This window comes from Rana temporaria, chromosome 1, assembly GCF_905171775.1.
Source record: "Rana temporaria chromosome 1, aRanTem1.1, whole genome shotgun sequence".
NCBI classification, from domain to species: domain Eukaryota; kingdom Metazoa; phylum Chordata; class Amphibia; order Anura; family Ranidae; genus Rana; species Rana temporaria.
Window position 1 is genome coordinate 106873085 of NC_053489.1, and position 21229 is coordinate 106894313.

Consider the following 21229-nt stretch of genomic DNA (forward strand, 5'->3'; position numbering starts at 1 on the left):
ACGGACAGACGGTCCGTGTTCATCCGATCTCCCCCATAGGGGAGAGCGGAGATCTGACAGGGCAGTCCTTGCGCGGTGTGCGGGGACCGCCCTGTCATCCGGCGGCTCAGCGGGGATCAACGCTGAGCAAGCGGAGGTTCACGGGGCGGATCATTACGTCCCGTGTGAAAGAGGCCAGAGGTTGAGAAAAATGTATTACCAGTGTCTAAAAATGTTATTGTATATAAAACCTAACCATGAACTTGTCTTGTCAGTTAGAGCCGGTTCACCCAGGGGCAACCCGACTTACAGCGCGACTTAAAGTTGCCTCCAGGACAGGTGACTTTGCCAGTGGCCAATCAAACAATAATCAGCTATGTGGGAGGGAGGGGTTTGCCTGAGAAAACTATTTTCTCTTCCTGTAAAGTTGCTTCAGTTAAGACAGTGATCCGACTTTGGAGGCAACTTCCATTGAAATCTATGGGTACAAGTTGCCTTGAAGTAGTACAGGAACCTTTACTGAAAGCGGAGCGACTTCAGTAGTGTACATTAAGACGGCTCTCGTTCACTTCAATAAAATTTCTCTTGTCGGGCGACACGTCGGATCCGAAGTCGCGGTAGTGTGAACCGGCACTTACCTTTTTTGTTTGCTAAATAGAATACTTGAAGTAGCTATTATATCTGTTGGGTACATACAAATAATCGTTGATCTTGCCAGAAATCCAGTGCTCTTCTCTGCATTCTTAGCCCTGCCTAGTTCACCTTTGTGAGCTACAGAACACCTAAGTTATGGTGATGAGGGGAGGGAATGTTGTTCTGTTGTCCTAACTCACATCCTGCCCAAGGCTGACAACACTGCCCCTCAATATACAGTGAGTACGTGTAGTCACTCTATTACAGGAAGTGTGTTAATTCCAGTCCCTCAATGTCTGTTTTTTTTTTTTTTTTTTTTTTTTTTAAAGACTTTTTTTGTGAAGTAAATTGTAATGGATCTGTATTTGTCATTTGTTTATTTTAGACTCTTCCTTATCGAGTGTCTTCTGCTCTAAAAAGAAAAGCAGATCGACAAAGTCAGATAAAACATCATCCAAGGGGAAGAGTAAAAAGAAATCTGACAAAGTTATGGAAAATGCAGATGATATCCAAGCCATTGGAGGAAAAGATGCTTCACTTTTCTTATTTAGGGCATTGGGAAAAATACTTTACTGCAAAAGTAAGATCTGTTCATCTATTATGAAGTATTCTGTAACATTAACAACAACAATGATATTCTCCTGCGAACTGGTGTGACAATGCAAACCCAAGGATAACACCGCAGTCTCAGGTGGATATAGTTGCACAGCCTTGCTGCCCTCTAGGACTGGCGCTGTCCTCGGAAAACACTGTAGAAAATGAAAAATGGAGGGCGCACTGGTCTAGTGCATTATCCAAAAAAATGTAATAAAAATAAGATAAATAAAAACTACTCACAAAAGTAGGTAGTATGATCGCACATAGAGCCACTACAACTCCCAACTTTTTTTATTGCTACATGCATTACCAGCACCTGGGCTTCTAAACTGGAGGAGAGGTTTTCACCTTTGTTTGACCCACCTAGAGCGGTGATATCCCCTTCCCAAACTCCCAACTTTGTCGGAACATCCAACTTAAAGCGGATCTCCCGCGGCACCCCCCTTTTTTTTTTTTTTTGCCATTATATTTTTGAAAGCATATCAAATGAGTTACTCACTTCTCTGCCGTTTCTAATCATCCGCACAGTGATTCCTTCTGGAATAATAACTTTTATTTTGTCAGGAAAGCTGATTCCATTTTGCTTGTGGGCATGAGAAGAACACAAGCACTTACTTCCTTGTTTTGGTGAATGCTGAACTCCCAGCATTCACTGCCTCTCGTTCCTGCACATGCTCAGTACCGTGGCCGCCATCTTGCTACACCCCATACTCCTGCACAGTAATGATAGTGAGAAGGGGGCAAGCGGACATATTATTACACCCACCGGAGTTTTAGACTTCAGTTATTTTAAACACAAAACAGATACTGTATTTAAGCATATAAGCTCCGTTTTGTGTTGAAAATAACTGTGAAATCTAAAACTTCGGTGGGTGTAACAAGATGTCCGCTCGCCCCTTCTCACTCTACCATTACTGTGCAGGAGTGTGGGGTGTAGAAAGATGGCGGCGAGGCTCCGCAATGACTCCTGGGAGCAATGAGAAAAGCTCCCAGGAAGGATATGACGCACAACCCGAAGAAAACCCGTAGAATACCAGCATACGAGGGGACAGGAAGCTGAGTGGCAGATGCTGTAATCAAAGGTACTGTGACAGAAAAAAAAAAAACGTCCGTTTTGTACTGCATTAGAGTATGCTATTTGATTAAACAAAGGCCCCTTTCACACATATACAACTTGACCAACGATTTGTGATGGCAAAGTAGCATGACAAGTCATTTCCAATGACAGCCAAAGTAGCGCAGGTACTATTTTGAAGTTGCAACGTACTAGTGTACGTTCCGACTTCAAAATAGTCCCTGCACTACTTTGGTCCGATTTTGATGCCACTTACACAGGCGTTCCCTGAAATCGCGGCCACGAAATCACGGTAAAATTGCGCGACTTTGAAGTCGCAGTAGTGTGAAAGGGGCCTAAGGGGGACCTCGCCAGGTAACCCATCTTCATCTGAGCCAGATAGCAACTGATCTTTCAGCCTTATATACACACACACTTTTAGCTTAATCACTAACGCTCCCACAATAAGAGGGCCAGGAGTACCTTCGACGGAAAGAGGAAAGGAGTTAGGAGTCGGTTCACACATAGGCGGCACGACTTCGGGGGCGACTCTGCAAGTCGTCCTGAGGACGACTTCAGAGGCGATTTGCAAAACGACTTCTGTATAGAAGTCAATGCAGATCGCCCCGAGCCGCCGCCAAAATACTACAGGAACCTTTTTTCTAAGTCTGAGCGACTTGCGTAGCTCATATTAGAACGGTTCCATTGCAGTGAATGGGACGCGACACGCCTGTCGTGTCGCCCCAGTGTGAACCAGGTCTTACTACCTTATGTGTAAAACCATGTTCCTAATGGGACAGCAACTGTATGTACGCATATAAGAAATTTATAAGCAGCTAGGGCTTGCCTATTATAGCTCCCAATGCTGTAACGTGCACCATTAAGTCGGTATCCCAAATAGTTAGCCCATTGTGCCAAGAATCTGAAAACTGCGCTCCTTGCTTCTAATGGAAGCCTGGAACGCACGCTATGTATGTAGTGGGGCCCCAGCTTGCGTTCCAGCCGCTACTTCCAGTTTGATCACATCCTGTTTTTCTCTCTGTACAATTTTTGAGGAGTCCGGCACTAGCGATCTACGAGGACAGGCTATCAAAAATACAGGAACCAAAGTATTCTGTAGTATGGTTCAGTTTTGTATTCCCTCCATGTACTAAGATTGATATGATTATGCATACAAATTACAGTCTTGGTTGCGTTTCGTTGTCAGTATGTATAATGCTTCCCTTTACACTAAAGGGTTAATTTGCTAAAAAAAACTGGAGAGTGCAAAATCTTGTGCAGCTGTGCTTGGAAACCAATCAAATCGTTTTTTGTTTTTTTTGTCGAAGCTTAAAGGATAAGTTCACCTTTTGTAACCTGTTACAGATGTATCGGCCCCCGATCCCCTATTCTGACAGCTAGCGGGAATCTTTTTCCCCCTGTTGGCTGTCACATTCTGCAAAAAACGCAGACGTGGGGTCTGCCCAGCCGCATCATCTAGTCAGTGTTCCATGAATGGGAAAACTGCAAGGTCCAGCCTTGGCTGTTGTCGGCTTGTAGTTCTCAATGAACTATCACAGTTCTGTTGAGCGCTGTGATAGTTCAATAAGTCTTCCTCTCAGTTTAACTGCCTGCATGTATCAGAGGTATGGCTAGACAGATACAGTCTACAGGACCGTGGCATTACAGCCGTGATCTGCTGATCGTGGGTGCAGTGCTTTACAGGTCCATTACAAAAAAATAAAAATGCTTTATTTATTTTTTATTTTTTTGTAAAGGTGAACTTATCCTTAAATTAAACAAGCCCAAGATTTTGCTCTCTCCCAGTTTTAGTAAAAGTATTGCTATTCATAAGCATTCAGGGGAATTTTTTCTTTCTTCCTCTTTTACCATGCAACTCTTTCCAAATTGAAACCCAAAGCTCTGGGGTGTAATCAGAATTTCTGCTTTATTTCTAGAGAATTTATGGAGTCTTCTCAAACCATAATACCTTCATCACCCCTCTCCTAATAAGTTCAGTTTGGGAATATATATAGGAAGCACTTCAAAGAGAGGTACTTGGAAGTGTAGCTTAGGGGAAATAGATATAATAAATGACCTGACCTTAATAAAACTTTACCACCTTTTGTTCAAAATGTAGAGGAACATTGTTTTGGGTAGAGTAACTCTTTAATTTAATGTGAATCTGGTGATTTTAAATGCCTTAGATGGAAGTATTCATGATGAAGCCTCATACACACGATCGGATTTTCCGCGGACAAAGCCTAGGACTTTTCTCCGAAGGGAGTTGGCCATGAACTTGTTCTGCATACAAAGGCAAAACTTTGTCGGCTAACGAACACAAAAGTACATGTTTTTTCAGCTCTTTAGCGCCACCCTTTGGGCAACTTCTGCTAATATTGTCTTATGGTTAGCATTACTTCTGAGCATGCGTGTTTGTGCTTTGGAATTTTTTCCAACGGACTTGTGTACACACGATCGGAAAATCCGACACGACACATTTGTTGTGATAAAATTTTAACGCATGCTATCCAACATTTGTTGTCGGAAAATCCGACAACAATTGTCCGATGGAGCATACAAACGGTCGGATTTTCTGTCAAAACCCTGCCATCACACAATTCCTGTCGGAAAATTTGATTGTGTGTATGAGGCTTTAGACTCCTGAGCTGAATTTTTGCTACAGAACCATGACCTTACTTGGAGTGAAGCTAAATAGGCTCATCTTCATTGCACCAGGACTAGCATGCAGATGGAGAGTGGAACTCAAGTACAGCGTAAAGAAGGAGTAAAGTCAGCCATAGACGGAACATTTTTCTTTCCTGCAACCACGGATTGCAGGAAAGAAAAACGCCTGATTCCCCCATCAACACTGACTGTCTTGATGGGGGGATCCCTTCCGTGGAGCCATTGTGTTCTCCCGGCGGAGGGAAGCCGCTCTTGCCAGGAGAACACAGTGATTATTGCTAGCGGCTATAACAGCCACTAGTAATAATGGCATGTAAAGTCAGACCTAAGTTGACCTTGGGTACATTCAGTCTGCCCATACATAGTTTTAACCCTCTATAGCCGGCTTTAGTTTAATGTAAAAGAGATAAGCAAAGGTAAGTGAAACAATTGCAGTTTCTGTATTGCGTCATTACAGGTTTCCTTTAACACCCACTGTTGCATCTCTGTTTTGTGTGTTTTATGTTTGTTTACATACGTTGGTGTGCGTGCGTGATATCCATCTATCTATCTATCTATCTATCTATCTATCTATCTATCTATCTATCTATCTATCTATCTATCTATCTATCTATCTATCTATCTATCTATCTATCTATCTATGTAGTGTGGTACCCAAAGAGTGTGGTGACCCAGAATTCTCAACTAGACGGGTTGAGGGCCTCCAGGGAGCTTATAATTTACAGAGGAAACTGGCGTTTCAGTTCCCTCATTACTTAATAAAATACACTTTGGGACCTGGAGCCCGGGGATTTCGTAGAGATCCGGGTGGGATGAAATCCCCAGTCCTGGGTCCAGATTTACCAGCACACTGACTGGTCAGGTGTGTGCTGGCCTATTTATAGACACCTGACCATGGTTCTGGGCTCCACCCTCCCGAGGAGTCCAGGCTTGGAAGGGAGAATCCAGAGAGTGCAGATGTGCACTGAAGTAGCTAGAGAAGCTGGAGAGTGCAGGTTACTTTTTGAAACCCAGAAACCTAAATCTGAGGTTGCTGACAGGCATCAGGAGGGCTTCATGCGGGAGCCTAAGCAGTGCTGCTGCTGAAGAGAGGCAGGTAGCTCGGTATTTTCTTTTGCATGTTTGAGCCAGGAGGCTTAAGTTATTAATTGTATTATTAACGAGAGTTAACAACCCCATACTTTTTTTTTTTTTCATATATATATATATATATATATATATATATATATATATATATATATATATATATATATATATATATATATATATATAAAGTGTGTGTGTGTGTGTGTGTGTGTGTGTGTGTGTGTGTAAATAAATTATATATATTTTTTAACTGCTCTTTTTCTAGGAGAGGCACCAACCCCTGACTCCAACTTCCAAAAATTGCCAGCTCACTTGTCTCAACATGAGAGAGACCTGCTGCTTGTCCTTCCTGAGGTGAGCCTGCTTTATAGACATTAAATGTTTGTGTTTGTTTTATAAGGGGAACTCTATGGCCCCTTTCACACAGGGCAGCGGAGGTGCGATGGCGGTATACCGGCGCGATTTTTAGCGCTGCTATACTGTCGTATTCACCACGGTATTCGGCCGCTGGTGGTGCGGTTTAAACCCCCACTAGCGTCCGAAAAAGGGTTAATAGCGCCTGCAATGCGCCTCTGTATTACTGCGGTTTCCCATTGATTTCAATGGGAAGGTGCGGTAAACACCCCTCTCCTAAACCGCTCCAAAGATGCAGCTAGCAGGACTTTTGAAGCGGTCCTGCTAGTGCACTGCTTCAATGTGAAAGCCTTCGGGCTATAACTTTGAAGACTGCAGGGCACGATTTTAAACCGCCTGAAAAACGTGTGAAAGGTGCCTAAATCTGTTCTCTTTATGTCTTACATTGGAAGTCTTGCACTTACTTTCATACTCCATACCCATCAGAGGCATACTACTTGTAATTAAAAGTGGTATTAAACTCAAAACCAAAAATGTGATATTGTAGCTTCCCAATCAGAAACGGTTTTGTGTAAAGGGAAAACAATCCTAGAAAATGAAGGCTAACCAACAATATGATTATTTGATGCAGTGTAATATTTTGGATATTCCATTTGATATTTGAGTAGAAGACACACACTTTTGCGCCAAGCACAGGTCTGTGTGCTCTTGTTATGTTTTCAGTGTTTAATTTATTTTAAAGAGAGAATATCTTTAATATGATTATGATGTTGAGTGTGTCTGTGCAGTGTAATGAACAGACATCCTTTTTACAGCCATTCTAAGACTAGCGGCATGTTCTGTGTTTTTTAATTGTAAGCTTTAGAGTTGCCACTATCACATAAACTTTTATTTTTTTTGTTTCATAGTTTTTTACCTTTTATGTTTCTACTCTCAGGTTGTTGTAGAGAAATCACATATGCGAAGCGAGCTGTTCAACCTCTATCTTCACCAAAACTATCTGGACTTTTTCTCTGATATTGATGATGTTGTCCGAGCCAGCGAGTACTTTAGTACAGCAGACGTTCTCACTGGGGACTGGAATGTAAGGAGCTTAATTTGAATCAATTTGGAGTTTTCACATTCTTTCTCTAAATGATAGCGATAAAAAGTTTTAGCTTTACAAACTGTTTAAGTACCAGCTTATGTGTAGTGTAATATACTGCCTGCAGTAGGGATGCCAAGATTCACACTGGAGTTCCCCATTCCATGGCTTGTGCACTTTTGTCAGTGGAACTCTTCTGTGAATCCTAAATCTTTAGCTTTGCAGAAATTGGGGAAATGACACTGACAGAGAAAAGCAGTGATCTTAAGGCTACTTTCACACTGCCAGCGCAGGGTGTCGGCGGTAAAGCGCCCTTACTTTTTGCAGCGCTTTATCGTCGTTTTTGCGGCGCTATTCGGCCGTTAGCGGGGAGCTTTTAACCCCTGCTAACGGCCGAAAAAGGATTAAAAGTGCCGCTGCAGACCCGCTTTTCCAGGGGTTCAGCGGCGCTGCCCATTGATTCCAATGGGCAGGGGCACTTTAGGAGCAGTGTATACACCACTCCTACAGCGCCTCATAGATATAAAGAAAGTGTCTCAAACAGACGTGGAAAAAGAAAGAAAAGGGGGCTTATAGAATACCAGTATAGATCATATGTTGAAAATATGTAAAACAATTTATTGATTAAAATAGAACATGGTTGGTGGACATAAAGTTAAAGAACTAAAAATTCCAGGTCTGGCTGGTCAATCCAGACAGACCAAACATTTCACAAACCTATAGAGGACATACATGACAGAAAACATGTAACAAATATGACAAAAACTATTTGGGACAGGTCAGCTCTTCCCAGATATTACCAGGATAACAGCAATGCTGTATAGAGAGCGGACCTGTGCCAAGACCCCTGGAGGTTTGATCCTATGGGATTGAAAACGGGGATTAGGGAGGGCAAGGTAGAAGCTGAATACTGCTCTGACAGTAGAGATAGTAACAGTTCAGGATGAGAGGGACCTATAGTCCATAAGTGGCCCCCCTAAAGAAGTCCATGGTTACACCCTCAGAGCAGTAATACATGGATGACAAAGTGCCCTTCACCTACAAGCATTGGATTCTTTATGCCTCGGCTACACACTTAACTGCAGATAAATGAAGAGTATCGCTGTATTGATTATGCAATACGATACCACTCCTATGGACACAGAATTCCCGTTGATAAATGTTCCTCCTGTTAGGGTATAGCGGGAAATGTTCCTAGACTCCTGAGTGGTGACCGCTGGATAGTTCCACAGTCGGGGTCTCTCCTGATGCAATAGAAGGTATGGTGCCGTGAAGGACTAGTATGAATTAGAAGTCTCAGGCCTGGGAATTGCCCATTGGAGCTGTCATGTGTGAACACTGTTCCGCTCCTCTTCCTCGTGTACACTGACACTACGGGAGATAATGCCAGGACGTGGCGTGGCTCCCAGGCGGAAGTGACGTCAGTGCATTTCGTAATGCTGGTAGGTAGCTTCGTCTGGACCTAATGACGGTATGCAAGGGTTCCTTTTTCGTTGTCCTTCCCTCGTAGAGATCTGCCTCTTCTCTGTACTTTTTAAAGGAGACACGTATGTGGTGAACAGACACTGAAGCTTGTAACATTGCTTCCCAATAGATATATGGTTAGGCTTTGATTTAGCTAGTTTGGAGGTTATGAAGGGGTCTTTTTGGGGATTACATATCTTTCCAAGGCACGCTCGTAGCTCGGCAATGGGATATAAGAATGGATGTGCAGATTTTGACAATGGGTGATGGTCAAGGAGACGGGTCAATATACTGACACAGTCATGAAACAAAGACAAAACAGGTGAAGGCTACATAGATATTCATCAAGATTCAACTACATTCTCTCTCTAGTTCCAAGAAAAGCCTGCAAAGATGCGGCTAGCAGGACTTTTTTTACGGTCCTGCCAGCACACTGCTCCAGTATGAAAGCCCTCGGGACTTTCACATTGGAGTGAAAGGAGAGGCTCTTCCATGGCGCTTTGCAGGCGTTATTTTTATCGTTATAGCGTCTGCAAAGTGCCTCAATCTGAAAGTAGCCTAACTGTTCCGTACTCCCCTCAGAATGTAAAAACAAAACACATATGAATCACAGCTGTCCGACTGAAACCTTGGACTGAGAAGAGACCTTATACTGACCTAAACACTAGTGTGTATAAACCCCAGACATAGCTATTATACTCTTTCAGCAGAGAACATACACTTGTAGACATGTATAGGAGACCAGATGAACATGCATGAGCCCTTGCCACAGGAAACCACATACACCTTTTGGGTAATGACCTAAAAGTTAGTATGGTTTCCTCTGGCAGTAGGTGGCCCCAGGGTGACAATATTTTGTTGTCAGAAAAATGAATTTGTAAAATGGGCCTTTATAGGAGCTTCATAGTGTGGTGGTATTGTATAGTATATAATTACACTTTTAACCATTTAAGGATTTTGAATACAAGGCTGGCCATACATGACCGTTTTGATTCCCCTATCCACAAACTTGATGTGGATGGGGAATCCTTCCCGCTGTGTCTTTGTATTCTGACATCGGGGAGACTTCCCCATCATCGGAATACACTGATCAGCACCACTACCTGCAACCGGCGGCGCTAATCAAAAGAAAATTTTCCAACATGCTGACTGGGCTTGTGTCTATCGAGCCTGCTCATACACGGATCAGAATTCGGCCAGTCCCTGCTGAACCGGACAAATTTCCATCATTGTATAGCTGGCTTAATACGCCCCAAAAAAGTTTAACAAAGCTAAGGTGCATCTTTTTGATCCTACTCATCTTCCCCTGCAGCTGCTCCCTCTGCTGCCATCACCGGCAACTATCAGTTGTGAAAACAACTGGATTGTTCGCTTGTATTACACATCAGGAATGGCTGGAGCTGTGTAGTCTGCAAGTGCCATTGAGTAGATTGTTTCATTGTATTTACCATATCTGACCATTGATCTGCATGTGACATTAGATAAAGAAACCTTACAAGAGTCAGAATTTTTTTATCTTTCAAAAGCAGGTCAAAATAGGAAAAGAAAAAAGTGTACAAATTGCTCTAGTCCATAAGGTCCATACAGTAGGTACAGGAGTTGAAGGGGTTAAAGGGATTGTAAAGTCTCAGCTTTATTTTAAATAACAGACATGTTATACTTGCCTGCTCAGTGCAATAGTATTGCACAGGGAAGCCCTGAACCTCCTCTTCTGGGGTCCCCCAACTGTCCTCTAGGCATCTCCCCTTCTTGGTGTGTCCCATAGGAAGCCACTTTTTATGGGGGTTCACCTACTGGCTTTCTCCCAAATTGGGCTGTGTGGGTTTATTGACACTATGGCTCCTGCTGCTGCCTCTCAGTCCACGTGTGAAGGAGAGAGGAGAGAAGACTGTAGCCGGGCACAGCGCTGGCTCGATCCAGGAGTCATTAAGTGTTTAGAGTGGAAGGGAGGTACAGCAAATCCTAAAAGATTTCTTGCCTAAATGCAGGGAATGCATTAAGGTAAAAATATTTTAGCTTAGGAACCATTTTAATTTGGGTGATTCTAGGCTCTTATAACTTAGTATTTTCATGTTTCCTTTTTTTTTTTTTCTTCTGCAGTCCCGGACAACCCTCAATGTATACAGCTCATCGGTGACCTGCAGAGGAGTTATCCATTCCAACAGCTCCAGGGCTTTTGCCAACAGTCAGTCAGGAGTTGGATTTCGGCCTCTTCACAAACCACAATGGCTTATGGTTAATAAAAAGGTAGCTAGAACAATTATTTTTATTAAATGTTTTCCCATTAAAGCTGTATATTTTTTTTTCATTTCAGCAATTGTTCTCCAAATACATACACGATTCTGGATTAACTAGGGTGGTGTGAGGAGCCAGCTTTCTGCCTTAGTCCTCACAAAAGCTCTGATACAAGCAGTGGGTTAGCTCTTTGGAGAAGATATGAAAATATCAAAATGCCTTCATGGGTGGGATGTCAGTCTGGAGGAGCGGGCGTTCCTAGGCAGACTGCATGTGCATGCAGACCACCTAGGTAAACACCTACATGTAATGCTGAACCTCCATCAAAAGAACTGAAATCCAATTAATAAAATCGGCAGGCCAGAAAAGAAAGGGCTAGATTATGCAGGGCATCCTTCAGCCAGAAAAAGAGGTGGGTTTTATCTGAATTACTGCAGCTTCACACATGCACATTGTGAAACACTTGCAGTGTGCAGTGAAATCAGACTTCTCATTTTCAAAACCAGTAGAAAAGCCTGTACAATTTCAAAAATACATGTATCAAATTGGGCTATAAAATAGTACTTGAGTGTTTTTATCCACAATGCGCATGCACAGCAAAGCGATGAAAGACTTCAACTCTGTGTAGCTATTGATTTGAGGCATAAGGCTTAAAGTGTAATTCCAGCTTCCCGTGGTAGTTCATTGAGTCTTTTTGTCAGGGAGTATCTGCTTACCCATACGGGATGTAAGCAGATACACTGACAGTGTGCAAGAGACCTGCATGGCATCAGCAATCTCTTATTGCAATGCTTTTAAAGGCCCCTAATGCAAAAAAAAAAAAAAGAATAAATGCTTTTTATTGGAACAAAGGTGAACCTATCCTTTAGGCCAGGTTCACACCTATGCGAATTGAGTGCGGTTTAAACCGCATCTAATTCGCAGGACATTTCAAAATACATTGTTTTCAATGAGGCTGGTTCACATATGTGCGATGCATCCGCACTGCGTATTGCCTCCAAACCGCATGCGTTTTTTATGTCTTGCGGTGCGGCTCAGGTGCGAATTCAGTCCCATTATCTTCTATGGGTACGCATCTAATTCGCACATGTGTTCAGTTCTCTGCAGGAGTTTCTCTCATTCAGCTCAATACAATTCTCCCCCACTCTCCTCTCACCCGGAAGTTCTCCCAGGTCTCCAAATTCGCACCTGATCTGCAGCTAAACCGCAGTTGATCTGCAGAACACCCTCTAGAGAAATCTGCAACGACAACGCAGCTCAAAAAAGCAACGCACTAGTGTGATTCCGGCCTTAAGAAAAAAGGATCTCCCTGTGTCAGCCAGTGGTGGCTGCAGGGGAGAGAAGGGAGTGCCCTGACAACGGCTAGTAAAGCCTGGAATGATGATATCACCCATAGGCTTCAGTGGCCAATCCGTTGTCGGTGCTCCCTCCTTTTCCCTGAAACCATCTGACTGATAAAAGGGAGCTGGATCATGTGATCAGATCAGCCTCAAAAAAAACTGTGGGTGCTGCAGTTTTCTCAGCCTCTGTTTCTTTTTGGAAGCGCATGCAGGCAGATATTGCAATGAGATGACAACTCTGAAAAATGTCCAGCATGGAAGAATATGCCAGCAAATCATTAAGATGGGAACATGGAGGCAAATGACAAGAATTTTATATACAACGCAGAGTGCGTTTTAGTGTTCGAAATGGATTTCCACAAAACTTTAACAATATACATCCACATCCTTACTGGTAGCTCAGCAGGATGTGGATGTATAGGTAAGTGACCCAATACACAGAGTTCACTATTAAACGCCATGTAAGAAAAAAACCCCTGTAAACAGAGTTGCCAGAGTTGGTCTACAGAAATCAATTTTTTTCACTGTTGTGGCATTTGCTAGGTGTAAATAAGAATGCAAAAGTTGAAAAAATACTGCGCTGGTCACAAACAGTGTGAAATTGAATAATGACATTGCTATAGAAGAAAACAAAACGTGCTGCGGCAGCAAAAATGTCAGATAGAAACATTGGATGCCATAAAAATTATATAAACTGCGCTGCACAAATAAAACAAGTGAATTATAACACCATATAATTGTGTATAAAACCTGTGCAAGGTGAATAAAATAAATATTCAAACTTGTAAAATCACAAACAAGTAGTTCATAAAAAATTATCCAAATTTCTGTGATATCCAAAAGCATTTATCTTGTGAAATACATGCATAAAGCAAATCCAGGAGCCTGGTGCAAGAAAGTAGGATAGATGAGACCTCCACCTCTTATTCCTAATCTGCTTACCGACTCAAAAGCGATTAAAAGCATATAAGGCTAACAGCCCTGGTGTATTTACGTGGACCCCTTTGTTCCTTGATCTCCTATACCAGGGATATGCAATTAGCGGACCTCCAGCTGTTGCAAAACTACAAGTCCCACCATGCCTCTGTCTCTGGGAGTCATGCTTGTGGCTGTCAGAGTCTTGCTATGCCTCATGGGATTTGTAGTTCTGCAACAGCTGGAGGTCCGCTAATTGCATATCCCTGTCCTATACGTTCCACCTTTATGTTCACATCAAGATTCTCTCATTGGAAATGACCCAAAAGAAAGAAGGTGCTGACATAGCGTGATAACGTCTAAAAAGGTATATTTAGGTAAAAGCAAAGGTTGCACTCACATGACAATCGAATAAAAAGTAGCGTGTAAAAATTTTGCTGAAGCCGGCCGGCTCTCACAATCCGCCCACCCTTCCGGATAGCAGCGAGGTAAACTGTGGTGACGTCGGCACGCCGCTCCTCCCTACGCCGTTTCGTCAAACAACTGACTTCTTCCAGGTGTAAATAAGACAGTAATAAGCTTCACAAAAAAGATACAGTAGTTTACACAGGGATTAAAAACATGATTAACAATTATTTAATTGGGGTAACTTCTCCATTTTTACTTTTTTACAGTACCAAGAAAACTCTCTTGCAGCTAGAGAACTGTTTTCAATTTTCTGTTCCTCACCGTTGTGCCTTCAAACCCAGGTGATCCCATACCTGGCTCAGCTTACAAATCCCTTGAGAAATACAGGTAAGAACATATATATGGGACAAAAACATAATGTAGAGTATGGATCTGCTGAACTTCATACATTTTTTATTTTATTTCCCAGCACAAATTGCATTTATCCAGGATGTTGGCCGATTACCTTTAAAGAGGCATTTTGCAAGGTAATTATTCTCAGAATTGGGTATTGTACCTCCGAGTAGCTTATGTGTTGCTTTCTGAAATCCTTTCTCCACTGCTGCACTTGTAACAGGTGTAATGTCCTGTCCTTTCAAAGTTTAAAGTTAGCGGTTGTGGTTTATTCTCATCTAAGGCAAAATTTAAGACCGTAGCGTGTATCGCAATTGCTACTTTCATGCGTAGGCACCCCACCGCATGCCTTTGTATATGTGGGGACCTTAATGCTGGCTGGGGAAACTGTCAATGGGGACCCGGAAGTGACCTCCATACACGTCGTTTCTGGGTCAGGAACAAAATGCGGAGGAGAGCGTCCGCCGGGATACATAGCAGGGGGGGCACTTTTCCTGCGTGTGTGGAAGCAATAGGCTGGCAGTCGGGCATCGGGCGATACAAATTGTGCATCGCTGGAACAGTGACAAAAGCCCAGGGGCCAGCATGCAATTTCTACGACCTGGCTCCTGCGATTTGTTGAGCACTGTGTTACATCCTCTAATTTGCTAGAGTAGCACTATGCAACATGTGACTTCAGACTAACTGGAGTGGACCTGAGGGAGCACTTGGAGTGAATCTCATTAGTAGTCATTACATGGCATATGGAATCAGAGAAGAAGAGTGAAAGGGATGCATTAGGGGAATTGGAGCTTGGTAAAGGAAGGAGATTCACTTAGAGAGGAGAGAGTTTAAGGCAAATGTGTTTGAGGAGAAGACAAGGGTGAGTGAGAGACGAAGATGTTGAGGAGAAGACAAGGGTGAGTGAGAGACAAAGATGTTTGGTATCTGTCAGGGAGGCTATGAATATGCCTAACTAAGACTCGGAAGAAAACGAGAAATCTATCAATATCAAAGTTCAGAGTAACTAAGGGTGGACTAGGCATTGTTATAATCCCTAGTATTTCTGAAAACTACTGAAATATTAGCTAGTAGCTGTCAATGTTTTTACAGGACCATAAAATATGCAGTAGGGTGCCTGTATTACCACATCCTCTCCAACATAGAGCGCTTTTGTGTGTGTGGTTAGGTGGGGGTGGGGGTCTTCGAAAAATGGTAGGCGGGCAGGTACCATCTCAAATGAAATATTTTTTAATGTTATTTAAAGACTAAAGCTGGCCATAAACTGTTGGAATTTTGACTGACTCCTGATGAGTCGGTTAAAATTCAAGACATGGGTGATCCTGAAAGCACCTCCTGTTGCAACTGAGCCAGGTGGAAAAGTATCAGCTGAACGGTGATTGCATCCTGTCCGATACAGATACCGTTTGGTAGTGCCATTGTATTCAGGAACCCGTGGGTACAACAGGGGTCTCCATACTTTTTAAACAAAGGGCCAGTTTGCTATGCTTTTGAGGGGCCAGTGGGAGTCGAAAATGCCTTGGGCTTGGTGGTCGTGGAAGTAAAAAAAAAAAATCGATTACATAGTGCCTGTGGTCAGTAGGAGGAGAGATAATGGCCCATCATTGGTATCAGTGGCAGAAATGGTGCCCCATCATTGGTAATACTAAATGCTTTCTTCTCCTCTGTTTTTATACAGGAAAAGGAGGGTTATGCTGACTACGACAGCATTGTTAGTAGCACATCACAGGATGTACCCTTGTGGCTAACAGAGGCTGGAGTCAAGGAAAGACTAGATGAGCTTAACGTAAATAAATTGCCAGGACCAGATGGCTTACACCTGAGAGTCTTCAAAGAACTCAGTCGGGTTATAGCTAGACCATTGTTTCTAATATTTGTGGACAGCATATTGACAGGAATTGTACCAGCTGATTGGAGAAAAGCCAATGTGGTACCAATATTCCAAAAAGAGCATAGCCATATAGGGGAACTACAGGCCAGTCAGCCTAACATCAATAGTAGGTAAATTATTGGAGGGGAGGATAAGGAAATGTATCTAAGAATTTGCTGATGAAAACAATATCGGTAGTAATGAGCATAGGTTTACGAACGCCGTTCTTGCCAGACTAATCTGTTAACATTCTACGAGGAAGTGAGCTGCCATCTACATAGGGGGAGGCCTGTGGATGTGGTGTATCTAGATTTTGCAAAAGCATTCGATAAAGTCCCCCATAAACTCTTAATCTACAAACTGAGGTCTGCAGGTGTGGACCATAAGGTTTGTTCCTGGATAGAAAACTGGTTACAGGGCCGTGTCCAAAGGGTAGTGATAAATAACGTGTACTGGTCTGGAGTGGTAAATGGGGTACCCTAAGGAACCAGAAAAGCCGCTCCAGGTGAGTTAGACTCTGGTAATCCCCACACACACTAGTCAGGTGCTAGCCCAACTCGCATGCTGTGTAACATAAGAAAATTATTCCAGATGGCTGCACTTCCAAAAATCCTTTCATTGAAGCTTCACATGACAAGTGGTTTGACAAATGAAGCAGGGGACAAAAGCCCTGTACACACAGGCCAGAATCTCGTCAGGAAAAAAACGTTGTTTTCCCTGACGAGATTCTTGGCAAGAATCTCTTGCCGCCCGAGTGTACAGACTCTCCTTTCAAAAGAACCGTGGTTCTTTTGAAAAGCAAGAACGCGGTGATGTCATCGTGTACGATGAGTATGGGCTCATCACATTCGATGCCGTCACCGCCACCTTGCTGCACCCTACCTATGCCTATGAAGCTACCGCGCATGCGTCAAAGTCATTTCGAGCATGCAGGGGTTTCCACGGCGACAGGTAAATTTTCACTTTCTCGGCAGGAAAACACTGCTGAGAAAATAGAGAACATGTTCTGGCAGCAGTTTTCTTGCTGGTTCTTGCCGAGAAAACCGAGCGTGTGCACGAGGCTAAAGAGGTAGACGCGTTTCGTGCAAATATTGGCGCTTAGTCATTACCACTGACTGAGTGCTAACATTTGCGCGAAGCGCATTTACCTCTTTGTCCCCTGCTTCATCTGTCAACCACTTGTCACGTGAAGCTTCAGTAAAAGGATTTTTGGAAGTGCATCTGTCTGGAATCATTTTCTTATGGGGTACCCCAAGGTTCTGTCTGGGGAACAATTCTGTTTAATTTATCCATAAATGACATAAAGGAAGGGATAAATAGCTCAATCTCAGTTTTTGCGCATGATACAAATATAAGCAGGGTATTAACTTCACATCAGGATATAGAAATTTTACAGAAAGACCTGAACAAAATAATGGAATGGGCAACTATATTGCAAATGAGGTTAAATGTAGTGACCCTTTAAGCCCAGCCGTGGAGTCGCGCGTGCTCACACGACATGGTCCGAAGCTCCGTGACCGCGCATGCGGGACCCACGGACCCGATTGCGCCCGGTGTCCTGCGATCGGTTCTCCGGAGCTGAAGAACGGGGAGAGGTGTGTGTAAACACACCTTCCCTGTTCTTCACAGTGGCGCACTGTCATTGATCGTCTGTTATAGGGAAACACGATCAATTATGTCACAAGTCCAGGCCCGCCCCCCCTACCGTTAGAAACACATATGAGGTCACACTTAACCCCTTCAGCGCCCCCTAGTGGTTAACTCCCAAACTGCAATTGTCATTTTCACAGTAAACAAAGCATTTTTATATCACTTTTTGCTGTGAAAATGACAATGGTCCCAAAAATGTGTCCAAATTTCTTGATGTGTCCGCCATAATGTCGCGGTCACGGAAAAAATCGCTGATCGCCGCCATTAGTAGTAAAAAAAAAAAAAAAAAAATTAATAAAAATGCAATAAAACTATGCTATTTTGTAAACGCTATACATTTTGCGCAAACCAATCGATAAACGCTTATTGCGATTTTTTTTTTTCCCCCCACCAAAAATAGGTAGAAGAATGCATATCGGCCTAAACTGAGAAAAAAATATGTTTTTTAGATCATTTTTGGGGGTATTTATTACAGCAAAAAGTAAAAAATATTGTTTGTTTGTTTTTAATTGTTGCTCTATTTTTGTTTATAGCGCAAAAAATAAAAAACGCAGAGGTGATCAAATGCCACCAAAAGAAAGCTCTATTTGTGGGGAAAAAAGGACACCAATTTTGTTTGGGCGCCACATCGCACGACTGCGCAATTGTCAGTTAAAGCGACGCAGTGCCGAATCGCAAGAACTGGCCAGGTCCTTTACCGGCATAATGGTCCGGGTCTTAAGTGGTTAAAGGGGTTGTAAAGGTTCATTTTTTATTTTCTAAATAAGTTCCTTTAAGCTAGTGCATTGTTGGTTCACTTACCTTTTGCTTCGATTTCCCTTCTAAATGTTTAGAAAAAAAACATTTAGAAGGGAAATCGAAGGAAAAGGTTAGTGAACCAACAATGCAGGAATGTATTTCGGAAATAAAAAACAAACCTTTACAACCCCTTTAATACCCAGCCAAGGCCTTGATAACATCCATGGATCCTCTTTTATCAATCCTCTTGACAGCAATATCACAGGGGTATCCTTCCTTATTTCACCTCGATTTGAATCAAGGTCTCAATGCACTTATTGTCCTACCATGAGCTTTTAGACATCTGTGGCCGTCGGTATGTGATCTCCTGTAATAAGAGGTAAACACTAGCTGGTAAGCGAGCATTTCTGCAGGTGATGGGGATTTCACAGCAAATCCTTTTCTTACAGTGGTGGATATTGATGACTTTCATGCAAAGACTATATCACTTCATCACATGTGGATTACATTTAATACTTTGGTTCATTTCTTTTTTTCACTTTTTTTTTTTTATTCATAGTGGACATTATCATATTAAGCTCAACTCAATATTATTGCTTTAAACTGTGTATATCTCACAGATGAGTTTAACATTTCTAGGAATTGCTTTGATTGATTTCATATATGTTATCCATTAGTGCGTTTTTTTTTTTTCCTTAGGAAAAATGTTATTCACTCTCAGGGGGTGTAAGAGGATATGGGGCCACGCATATTGGAGGAGAAGCAGTTTAACCTGAAGCTGTGCTGGGGTTTTTTCACTGTCAGGGCAGTTAGAATGTGTGTGGAACTCTCTGGTGGTGTCAGCAGGGAGTATTAATGTTTTTTAAAAGACTCTTGGACATGCATCTTAAAGAACACAATTTACAGGGATATGGGAAATGATTATCAACAGTGACACACGTACACCAACACAGGTTGAACTGGATGGACTATTGTCTTTATTCAAGTAACTATGTAATAGTACCACGTCATTGGTGTCAGTGGGAGAGATAGTGTTGGTAATAGTGAGAAGAATAGTGGTCAATTTTTGTAGGTCAGGGAGAGGAATAGTGTTGCAATGTTTAGATCAGTGGAAGGAAGTATGACCCATCATTAGTGTCGGTGGAAGGAATTGGGCCCCACTGTTGTTGTCAATGATAGGAATTATACCCCACTGTTGATGTCAGTGGAAAGAATGGGGCCTCATCATTGGTGTCAGTTGGAGGAAATAGTGCCTTGAATTGATGAGATCAAGGGCCACATAAAGGTAAGCAAAGGGCCGCATCTGGCCCTCAGACCACTGCAATAGCTGACAGTGGAGATTCCTCCATTTATTCTATTAACAGGCTAAACAAAAGAAAATCACACGGCGTATGGCTACCTTTGGCTGACCGTGCGCTTAAAGATTTTTCTCATTCTGCCTCCTGCTGGGCCATTGAATGCAGATGACAATTTTCTGCCTAGCTCCTTCAATTTTTCAATCAAGGATGGGCCCAAAAGGGCCACCTGCAAAGCCAATTTTGTCCAGTTCATCAGGTACCAGCCACAGTTTGTGCAGTGCATAGCAAGTGTAAAGTCCAAAGCATACATTTTTCTGTATTCGCTGTATGCAGGTTTTGGTAAAAAAAATTGTGTTCAGCATTGCATTATTGTGATCTTCTTCTACTGGCCTCTTTCTTGGCCATCACTTTCAGTTTGGCTATACAAGACCGGCTCCTCATATCCCTTTAAATGCTCTTCAGTGCTATAGAGACAGTTTGTCTGCTTTCGTTGCATTGAAGGAAGTGATATAATTATCTGCTGTAGCCATTCACTTCATACTAACTTTTCTATTTTAGTGTTGCATGGTTTGGATTTACTGTCCTCTGGGTGTACCTATATTTTTGTTCTTCCAGAATGAAGCTCGAAGCACTGACAGACAAAGATCCAGGTGCAGATGCTGACAGTGATGAAGATGAGGATCCCAGCCATGTGCCCAGTATAAATGAAAGCGGTAATGCTGTACCTAAACATAGAGCTGGGCATAGAGAATTACTACTACCTTCAAGCCAAGGAGGGGAAGCAGATTTGCCAGCCAGCCAACCTCAACCTGTAGCAGCTCAAGCAGTTTTGGAAGATGAAGACTTAAAGATAGAGGAATTTGACAGTGACTGAACTTGTCAACATTGGCCATTTGCAGGACCTTTTGACTCTACTGACCTTATTGAATTGGGGTCTAAATGGACATATTTATATTGCTATACCCCCATATGTGTCTTTTGACAAACATGTCAGTCATAGCATCATATTTTTATTGGTCAAAGAGAACTCTGGTTACAAGAGAAGTGTAATTTCATGGTGAAACAACCAGGCGCACATTTTGTGTTTTATCTCTACACTGCTTGTGTGTACAGATGTAGTATTCTCTTCGGCTGTATCGTCACAAGGGTATTGCAAGGTGACAAATATACAATGTGAACTGTAGTTTATTTAATTCTGCGCTAAACTATTTTTGTAAATAAAAAAAATAAAAAAACTTTTTTTTTTTTTTTCCATGGTTATTTTTAATGACTATAAGGCTGGTCCATTATTTTTCAAAGCAAATCTAAAGTATGTAATGTTGTTGTTTCTCCAAGTCTGCTTTATGTACTAAATACATCTATTGCGACAATGGTACCCAAAACATCTATATATCTCCACATTGTACATGTTGGTAGATTTTTCATAAAAGTACTACATATATTTATTTAATTTTAGTTTTTGAA

At 42.4% G+C, this 21229-nt stretch overlaps 1 protein-coding gene across 1 annotated transcript in view; it reads left to right on the forward strand.

The window, feature by feature from the left end:
* RAD17 (RAD17 checkpoint clamp loader component) overlaps positions 1–21015 on the forward strand; it is a 47271-nt gene extending 26256 nt beyond the window's left edge. Inside the window, exons 11-17 of the mRNA XM_040341573.1 lie at positions 998–1192; positions 6282–6370; positions 7308–7454; positions 11019–11165; positions 14083–14203; positions 14286–14343; positions 20381–21015. Coding sequence (XP_040197507.1) covers positions 998–1192; positions 6282–6370; positions 7308–7454; positions 11019–11165; positions 14083–14203; positions 14286–14343; positions 20381–20639 — 1016 coding nt within the window. The 3' untranslated portion in view covers positions 20640–21015. The remainder of the gene's footprint in view (positions 1–997; positions 1193–6281; positions 6371–7307; positions 7455–11018; positions 11166–14082; positions 14204–14285; positions 14344–20380) is intronic.
* Positions 21016–21229: the final 214 nt, after the last annotated feature.